Source organism: Chionomys nivalis, chromosome 1 (genome assembly GCF_950005125.1).
Source record: "Chionomys nivalis chromosome 1, mChiNiv1.1, whole genome shotgun sequence".
NCBI lineage: Eukaryota > Metazoa > Chordata > Mammalia > Rodentia > Cricetidae > Chionomys > Chionomys nivalis.
In genome coordinates this window covers 232,445-242,960 of record NC_080086.1, presented here as the reverse complement: position 1 = coordinate 242,960, position 10,516 = coordinate 232,445, and the positions used below count along the sequence as shown (strand labels likewise).

The 10,516-nt window shown below is 33.5% G+C and overlaps 1 protein-coding gene across 1 annotated transcript; it reads right to left on the bottom strand.

Moving 5' to 3' along the window:
• Positions 1-8,638: 8,638 nt before the first annotated feature.
• LOC130879064 (olfactory receptor 4C15-like) lies at positions 8,639-9,574 on the bottom strand. Its single transcript, XM_057777070.1, has one exon. The coding sequence runs from the start codon at positions 9,572-9,574 to the stop codon at positions 8,639-8,641; it is 936 nt and encodes a 311-aa protein (XP_057633053.1).
• Positions 9,575-10,516: the final 942 nt, after the last annotated feature.

The window sequence follows — 10,516 nt, the reverse complement described above, 5'->3', positions numbered from 1 at the left end:
ATCATTTTTCTAGTATATTAGATAGGAGAAGTCTAGGAGGGAAAAGTGTCCATTTCTTGATATTATAGAATGCAAGTGAAGGTATTTTAATATAAATTTTGTTACTATTATCAGAATATTTTGCAGTAAACATCAGTATTTAAACGACAAAATAAATTTCTATATAAAGTTCTGAAAAAAAGATGTATTTTTCTCTTTTTTTTAAAATTTATCAAAAGTAGAACTCATGTGCTAATATAGGAAGACATCATATATAACATACATAAACTATTATTCTTCCCATTAATAATCATACACTGAGTCAATCCTTCTTACCTCCAAATACTCTTAGATTTCAAGTCTACACTTTCATGTAAGGGTTTATATATTCTGAAAAATTTATTTTAAAATTAGCCATGATCTTTTTGTTACCAAAAGTCATAAAAGTGAACATTAAAGAGCTATCCCTGGTCTTTCTCAGACGCTGAAGTAACTGGTAACTCAGCCTTTTTCTTGATTGGTGATGTTGGGTCATGTTTCTCCTAATGCCAACTGTCTATATTGCCTACTATTTCCTTCCCTCTCATTGTATAAAAAAAGCTTAATGATAGCATCAATCTATCTGCAGAAAACAGGATATTTTTGTTAAGGCAAATTGTGTATATACTTAAAACAATCAGAAGGAATAAACAAAAAGAATGTCACTATATTTAGCTTCTTTGAAGTATATTTCAAACAAGTAAAATATTGTTGTCACCAATAATAATAAGTTGAAGTTGAAATATAATTTAAATCACTATTTATGCTAACTTATCTAGGCTAATCTTATTTTAATCTAAAATTATTATCTACAAATAAAAATTGATTTTGTGTGTATAACTAAGCAAATTCTGTGACTGTCATGATAATAAGTACATTTCAGATGTTAATCCTTTTTCTTGCTCCTCCACATTGCTCTACTGATTTCCTTAAATGACTCAAATGACTTGAATTACTATTTATGTGTACTACAGGGGAATTTTGTTTTCCCCTATTTCCTTCCAAATGAATTTTTGAAACTTCTCTTTTGATATATACATTGTTCAGATTTTAAGAGAGGGGCCAGGCCGTGACAATTACCACTCAAGCAGTTGAGACCATCAACCACTTAATTTCCTATAAAGTTCAGAGGTAGAATCCCAATGCTGAGAGAAACTTAAGTGCATGAGGGGAACATATATTAGAAAACATCACTTTTTGAGGTTAATAAATCTGACCATAATATATTTTCCTGTGCCATGTGTTAGTGTAGTTGCGCAAACAGAACATTTTATATTCATTTTCGATATTGTATCGCAGCAGTTTATCTGATAAGCTTTGTCACTACCCTATGTCAGTATTTTTTTTTACAAACACCAAACCATACTACATTTATTAAAGCATTAGAATGGCAACTAGACTCATGTACAACTGAACACATATTTAGAAAAATGTTAAAGTTTTATCGGAAACCACAGAAAAAAATGGTGCCTCTTTTATAATTTGGTTTCAATTGAAGATGACAAGCTTAAAATGATCTTAATTTTATTAAACTTGGAAAAATACATGGGAAGGAAGAGAACAAAAATCCTGTGAAGTAAAAAAGCAAGAAGGAGAGGAAGGAAGAAAAAGAGGGGTTGAGGGAAAGAATGAAGGAAGGAGAGAAGAAAGGAGTTTACACACTAACAATTTATTTATTGGGCACTTGTAGAGTTATTACATTTAACTGATGTTTCATGGTGTATAGGGTATTATTTCATTCATTTCTCTGTGCTCTAACTTAGACTATAACAGTCCTCATTAAAGATAAGGAATATGAGCATCACAGTTGTTGAAATTTTCAAGAATACAATATGAATTGACATTAAGCAAATATTGGCCTGTCTACATCATCCAAATTTAAACTGTGTAATCACAATTTTAAAACATCTCCATAAATGAAGAAATGTGCCAATGAATCTCACCTTGTATCGACTGTTTGTAAACACTTAAAACAAACATCTTGTGATTTCTACTGAAATCAGTTTGTGTAATCTTGACCAAAATGCTATGTTTTATCCAAATTTTTCCTTCTGCACATAAAAGTGAAGATCGGGTCTAGTAGTGAATATTACAGGAGCATCCTTCATTCCATATCCAACGTGATTTAATAATAAAAGAAAAATGAAGGGCTCAAACTCACTTCCTAACTGCAACTAGAGTTAATGGGCATTTCCTGAGAGGTCATCTACTTGTGAGACTTACTCATGGGTCCCCAGGGTTTGGACAATTTCTGGCTCCAAGAGTATCTGAGAAATAACTTTGTGAACTTTTTCACTTGCTTGAGAGTTTGTAATATTTTCATTTTCTTTCAAAGCTTTTAGAATTTGAGGGCTGGTTCTACAAAAAACATTTTCACTTTCAGGATGAGAAAGCTTTTGTATACTGAATAGATTGTAATGTCTCTATGCATAATTTATGTAAAATGTTCACATACTCAACAAGCATAATAAGATCTGAATTCTGTTCCACGGAATTTATTAATCAGTCTGAAAGGATATCTACTGGCCTGGGAAATACTCGCAGGGTTGTTCTTAAAAAAAACACTTCATATATAAATATATGACAATGTATACATTAATAAAAATACACATTTCTGCTAAGAATATTTTTGATCTCTTGACAAGGTCATATATATGTGTATATGTATGCATTTGTACATATCTAAACATACATATGTGTATATGTATGTGTACAGTATTCTATGACCACATTGAGTACACAGTGCATTTTCTTGTGATCATTCCAGTTATGCTGACCCCTGTCTTCTTCCCAACTATACCTCCTCCTGTATATGAATCTATTAATTTTGACCCACTGGCTTTAAGGTTGATGGATAGAGGATTATTTAATGGGCAATAGGCATCTTTCCTGTGGTTACATGCTTAAAGAAATGGTACTCCTTAACCAAGAACATTTAATTGCCATTATCTCTTTAGTGGGGATTGGAGATTCATGATTCCCTTTGCTATACATGAAGAAACTTGTTTCAGTTCAACACAAATATCAACAGGTGCTGATTTTGTCATGGTTAAAATGATCAAGTCATTTCCTGAAGACAGTGCTTCATTACAATTTTCATTATTCTCAAGTTCTTATGATATTCCTGTCTTTCCTATCAAAATATTTCCTGGTTCTAGAAAGGGGATGATATAGGTGTCTCATTTAAGAGTGAACATTAAACAGTCACATACCTCTACACATGGAAGATGAATAGTTCTTTGTGATAAGCACCACACTCTGCAAAAAGAAGTTACTTTATCCTAAGATAAGAAGTGCTGTGAGGGTACAAACACAAACATATAGAGGGCTACCATCATTTCTATTTACAAAAAAAAGTACTGGGTTCTTCTCTACGGTCTTGAACTTTATCATAACCTTGTATGTTGCTATCTTCAAAGCTTTAGTATTGACATGAATTGGGTGAAAAAGAATGAAGAAATGACAAACTTGCACAGAAAAGCTGGGATTGAGTGGAACATGTACTCTGATGGATATGCAAGGAGAGAAAACTGGAAATTCAGCATGATCATCATACAAATGAGGAAGGAGGAGAAAGTGGATTAGCTAATCTCTGTAGTTGTTCTCTGCAGGTGAGCCGAATCAGGTTGCAATCATCCTAAAAGAGAAAACTGTAGTTGATTGTTTCTGCAAACACTGATTTTAACTAAGGGTCAGTTGATTATAAATATCCAAAATAGAACAAAAGGATGACTTTTCCATTTCTCTGAGGCTGACCCAGTGAAAGCTTTCCATGGGTTTGAGGCATTGACATCTGCTGACTGAGTTTTCTGTTCCCACAGTTGTTAAGTTCCCAAGGAAATCACACAGAGGTCTATATTAGTTATAAACTGATTGGGCCATTACCTTAGGCTTCTTATTAACTCTTACAACTTATATTAGCCCATTATTCTTATCTATGCTAGCCACATGGCTCGGTACTATATTCAGCAAGGCAGTCACATCTGGCTTCTTCTGTGGCTGGGTAAAGAACTGCAGAGGAATGGGCTTCCTTCTTCCCAGAATTCTCCTGTTCTCATTGACCTGCCTCTACTTCCTGTCTGGTTGTCCCACCAATACTTTCTGCCTGGTTTCTGGTCAATCCGCATTTATTTAAAATATGATTTACAGAATACAGACCATTGTCCCACAACAGGCATCCATAACATGGCCATTATTAATTCAATAATGCACATTCACTCTGAACTTCACCTACTCCTCACACTACATTTATAGTGTTCCCTTTATGTGGGATGTCCTTCTGTATATATGTTGCTTTTATTGGTTAATGAATAAAGTTGCTTTGACCTATAGCGGGCAGAATATATCCAGGCTGCAAGAGATATATAGAGGGAGTATGCAGAGTCAAAGAGATGTCATGTAGTTGCCAAAGTAGAAAGCCACCAACCATCAGCCAGAAACTTACTAGTAGGCCACAGCCTCGGGGTGGTACACGGAATAATAGAAATGGGTTAATTAAAGATGTAAGTGTTAGCTAGACATATGTCTAAGCTATTGGCCAAGCAGTGTTATAGTTAATATAGTTTCTGTGTTATTATTTGGATCTGGACAGCCGGGAAATGAATGAGCAGTCTCAATCTCTGCATATGGGAAATGACTAAAAACTCTAATATGAAGAAGTTTGGTTACCTCTAAAACATTCATGCAACTATTGCAGTAGCAGGCATATCTTCCCTGGCCAATCAATATTCTAGTATACACTGTCCAAAGATGGTTAAGACCTTTGATGATTTTTCCCTATTAACACACTGAATAGAACTTTTTTGATGATGAATTCTTACCAGTGTAGAGAACATATATTAAAAGCATTCCAAAGGGCAACCCCATGAAACTAAAAGGAAGGTACATGATTTACATATGTAAGAACACAGAATAAATGTTCCCATTCCAAAAGGTAAGAAAAAGGCCATAGAACAGAATGCTACAATGAAAGAAATAGCAAAATATAGTAGTATAAACTCCAATTACTATAGTTCCATATACTCCACCCTCTAGAACTTATAAGCATTATGCAACAATGTTCTGGAGTTAATAGGTAATAGGCCCCCATGTCTCTAGTTATACCTCCTATTTTAAAGAAACCTTTCTCCTGATTTCTTTCTACTCCCTACACAGTAATTTTGTCTTCTGTTATATCCCATAGTCTGGTGTCTCCATTGTAGCTGAGGCTTACCTACATATTTTTAAACAGCAGCTTCTCAGGTACTATTTTGTAGGGATTCTAACCCTTTCACACTTTTCAAAGCCTTATATTTATTTAGGACTGTGAAATAAGACTCGACTTTTTTTCTGAAATGATAAAATTAGTATTTATAAAAGCTGATAATTTGTTTTCATACCTTCAAACCCTAGAATTTCCCATATAAAAATTTCTTGGTTTCAAAGCATGTTTTCATGCCCTTCAGTCAGGTGGATTATTTCTGTTCAAGATTTCTTGGATGACTTAGAGCCTGAATAACAGTGACTTTACATTGATTTTATATCTGCTTCCTACAGCACCTTTTTTCTCATTTCCATTAAAGCTTGGTTTATTTTTTCTCATTACAGGGACACTCACACCTCGCATTATGATGTCTGTCATTCCAGTTATTTTATTATCAAAGCTTGTTTGCTTCTATTTCTTCTCTTCATTGACCCAAATAATCTGATTAACTAATTAATTTTGTGTAACCTCTAAGTACGTGTGTGTTTGGGCCCACATGTGCATTCACAGGCAAAAGACAATCATTAACGTCTCTTTCTTCTATCCCCTATAATTTTGTTACAGAGTCTTTTGCTGAACATGGACTTCAGCTGTTTAGCTTGACTCACTGGCAAGTGCACTTCATGCATCCTTGAGTCCCATTTTGCTAGAATTAAAGTTATAGGCATGACCATCATTACTGTCCTGGCTATTTAAATGGCTACCAAGGAGCCAAATTTAAAAGTCCCACAAATTATGAGACAAAAAGTACGATAGCAATTGAGTTATCTTGAAGATCTCACCTTTCAATTTATTTTGTATATTTATACAAATTACTTGGTAATATCATTTTTGTAGTTTTATATTTAAGTTATAGGATAAGAAGAAAAATATTTTAATTCAAGAATGTTTAATACCTTCTTCAATTTCTAAATAATACTTAAGACATACCTTAGATGTTTTACTAAAAAAACAATGTGTGTTTTATGTCACCTTGAACATAGTGACCCATGAATCATGATTCTCCACTTAGCTCTATACTTGTTAATTGTTACAAAAGGAGTTGTAACAATATAAATGAACCTTGGAATGCAATGTGCCTCTTGTGGTCTCCAGCCTTGAGTTGTCAGTTTTCCATTTCAGTTCTTCCACATCCATCAGGAGAGATGATTTCCCTAACCTCTCATCACTTTCTCCTGGCACATCATTACCAGTATTGAATCTACAACTGAATACTCAGAATTAAAATAATAAAAGGAAAATATTTGATTTTGATATGTGATGGAAAAAACAAACCTGTTTTGAATAGTATACTATGGAAAAAATAATTTATTTTATGCTTTTACTTTAAACATTGCATTAGTAGCTTCATAAATCACTTGAGTCACTGATGGCAGATGATCATTCTAAGGAAATTCTTGGGGACAAATGAACAACTTTGGGAAAAAAATGTTCTCTTTGTAGGATAATGACATTAAGATGAATTTCCTTTGAGTCTGATGACTAACAGAAAATACATGGGTGAATCACCCCAAAATGTCTGAACTTCTATCACACATTTAGTCTGTTATTGATTTTATACACATTATTCAGATATTGTTTTAATCTAGATATTAATTTTTATACCCTCTCTAATGGGAATACAATATAATGTCATCTATCTTCTGTAGGTTCTAGTACTTTGAATATGCCATGTAAAATTAAGGAGAGACAAAGATAGTATAAGTATTTAGTAATTTGCCTATTAAATGTAATTGACCTGTCAGTCATACCAAAGAGAAAGCATGCTTTATTAAATTATTTCCTTGCTAATTCATTTTGACCAGCTACAGACAGCATAAGATATCCATAGTGATATAGAATATACTTAAATCTCAATGATCTTCAATGATAATCATTATATATGTATATATTATAAAAAATTGGAAAGATAAAATACTTCAATAATTCAAAATGCATGGCTTTTATGAAAATTAATCTTCAGTCTGGCTTTTCTGTGTTTTCTTTCCCTGTAAAGAGTAGGAAAAATATGATATGTTGTCAGCATCTTAGCCTTTGTCACACCTGCTTTTGCATGAATTGGAAGAGGAAGAGTTTATGGGTTTTGCCCATATGGAATTAGGTGACAGAACTCATTGAGATGAGTTATTACTTCATCTAGGAGAAATTACTTATGGATTTAAAAATAAAGTTAAATGATACCGGAACATCCAGAATTCAGCTCAAATTCATGTTTCTTTCGATGCATTTCCTGGATATGATGTCTCACAGTATCACTTAGAATCTTATTTTTCCCTTGGAGTAAATTCGTTATTTTTTTTTAATTTCAATACACAAGCAGGTTATCAACCTAATTTTGTAATATGGCATAGTTTAAATGAAAAGCATTTTAATACTTCAACCTCTTCCAGTGTTTTATTATATCTATGAGAGTATAAAACTGTGATTTCATTGTCATGCTAACTTGTGTTGTCAAGTAACAATACTAACTAGACATTTTATCATTAATATATAATCTCAAAAAGAGAGGTCTTAGTATCCTCCTGCCTCTCTGCCTCTTCAGCATATCCTACCAGTGTTTATCACCATAACTGACTGACAGAAGTGAGAAATAGTCTTCCTTAGGAAAGAGCATGCCAATTAGCCATCCAATATCAAATGTTCTGCCTTAATAATGTACATATGAGTAACATTATGTAGACTGAGACAGTTATATGTAGGAATATACATGTATATACATATATGCACATAGCAACAATCAATGAGAAAGGTCATGACTGTGAAAGAGGACAAAGAGGTGTATATGGGAGTTTTTAAAGGGAGAAAAGGTGGAGGAGAAATAATGTATTCATATTATAATCTCAAAAACAAACATTAAAATGTTTTCTCATCTCAAATGTTGAAGGACCCTCTAAAGAAAAAAATTTTTTTTATTCTGCATTATAGCTAAATAATGTAGTAAATGCATAGGTAAATATTGACTTCTTGATCATTGAAGTATATCCTTTATTTCTTGATGTTTGTATGGAGATGAACGAACAAGTGAGTGGGGAGCATATACATGTTTGTACACATAAGGATAGTATGCTGTTTGTGCTTGTGCATGTATATATACAAGTACATAAAATGACATTGATTATGTTCATCTGTTGTGCACTACCTGATTGCCTTAGGATAAGTTCTGGAATGAACTTTTATATCTCTTTGTTTGAATAGATTAGTAGTCCTCTGAGCTTCTGGAATCTACTTATCTGTTCTAAACCAGCACTAGGTTATGAGGCACTGTGATGCCCCGCTTCTGAAATGAGTTTTGGATATCAAAACCAATGTTTTTCTCTTTGCACAGCATGAAATGTTCTTATCTACTTATCCATTTCCATAGCATAGCAAGGATAATATTTAATATTTGTCAGATACCACTATCAGTTTTTTCCTCATTTTCCTGAAGGCACTCTTCACTTCCTTATTCCTGAAAGTGTAAACCATAGGATTGAGCAATGGTGTCAAGATTGTTGTAAATACAACAGCATTTTTCTCAAAGGAGAATGCAGATGTTGGTCTTGCATATGTTAATATGCATGGGACAAAGAACAAAACAACAACAGTAATGTGAGACCCACAGGTGGAGAGAGCTTTAAATTTCCCTTCAGAGCTCTGGGCTCTCAGAGAGAACAAGATGACACCATAGGAAGCAACCAATAAGAAAAAAATAATGATACAGATAGTCCCACTGTTGGCAAACACCAAAATTGCAAAAAAGTGTGTGTCAGTACAGGCAAGTTTCAGTAATGGGAATAAGTCACACATGTAATGATCAATGACATTGGGTCCACAGAAGGGCAGCTGCAAAGTGAAGATAATTTGTATAATAGAATGCAAGAAGCCTCCTACCCAGGCAACTACCACAAGATTTCCACAGAGACTCCGGTTCATGATGGAAGAGTAGTGTAAGGGTTTGCAAATGGCCACATAGCGGTCATAGGCCATGGCTGACAGGACAATCACCTCTACCCCAGTGAAGAAGTGGACAGCAAACAGCTGTATCATACAACATTCAAAGGAAATGGTCTTCCTTTTATAAAAGAAGTCTACTATAATCTTGGGAGTGACAGTAGAAGAAGTGCATGCATCCAATAAGGACAGGAATATCAAGAAGAAGTACATGGGGGAGTCCAGCAGTGCAGGGCTGTATATAATGGTCATCACAATTATCATATTGCCCCCAATAGTTGCAAGGTAGACCAAAGAAAATAAAACAAACAATATTTTCTCAACTTTGGAGTCCTGTAAAAGGCCCAGGAATATGAACTCAGTGACACAGCTCTGGTTTTTCATGATTCATAAGACAATGGTGAAAGTAAAATGTGTTCAAGTACATCTATAATTTAAAAAAATACAATCTCAAAATCACTATGAACAAGTTGTTGTATCTTTACACAAAATTATCTTGATCTATCTTACTAATATTTAGAACCCAATATTAGATTGTTTATAAAATGTGTAGTTATATAGCATACAGACTTGACATGAGAATAAACTTTTGAATACCATAAAATAGACACATTTTAAACACTGTGGATGAAGGAATCTTTTCTCTGGTGGAAGAAAATAATGTATCTTTGAATAGTCATCTTCTATCATAATCTGAGTGTTTTTGAAGTGAAAGGTTTAAAGAGAATTCAATACTATAATCTAGATATGAACAAAGAATCACAACTTAAGAATATTGTCTGACATTGCGTTAATTAGCCAAAGATGATTAGTGATCAATCAGATTACTTACCTACCAACAAAAGAAGTGGCAAATTGTTCACTTGAAAATCTGGCTGCACTAAGGATTTGTTTACAACTATGGAGGCTATTGAAATATCAAGTTAATCAGCCTACATTTCACTAAAGAAAATTCTGTCTGTTATATGTATGTAATTTGGAGATTTCACTTTTAATTCATTATTTTAAAATATGGCCAGAACTTTGTAAATAAATAAGGCTGCTTTCATGAAAACTAAATGAAATTAGTGCAACTACAAGCTACAATAATCTCCAAGACTCACACCTTAGTCATAAGTATGTAACAAGAGTTATTGATTCTATTTTATTTCCTCAAAATTTATAATGAATTTGTTAAGATAAAGCAAAGAGCAGATGACTAATTTGGGATCTTAAGAGACCAGGCATGAACACCCAGGAGGCATCCATAGAGTCAACTGAGCAAAAACAGAGATTGTTTTCCTCAAGGAAAGTAGTATTGTTTTTTTTTTCCATTCTGCTGTCTCC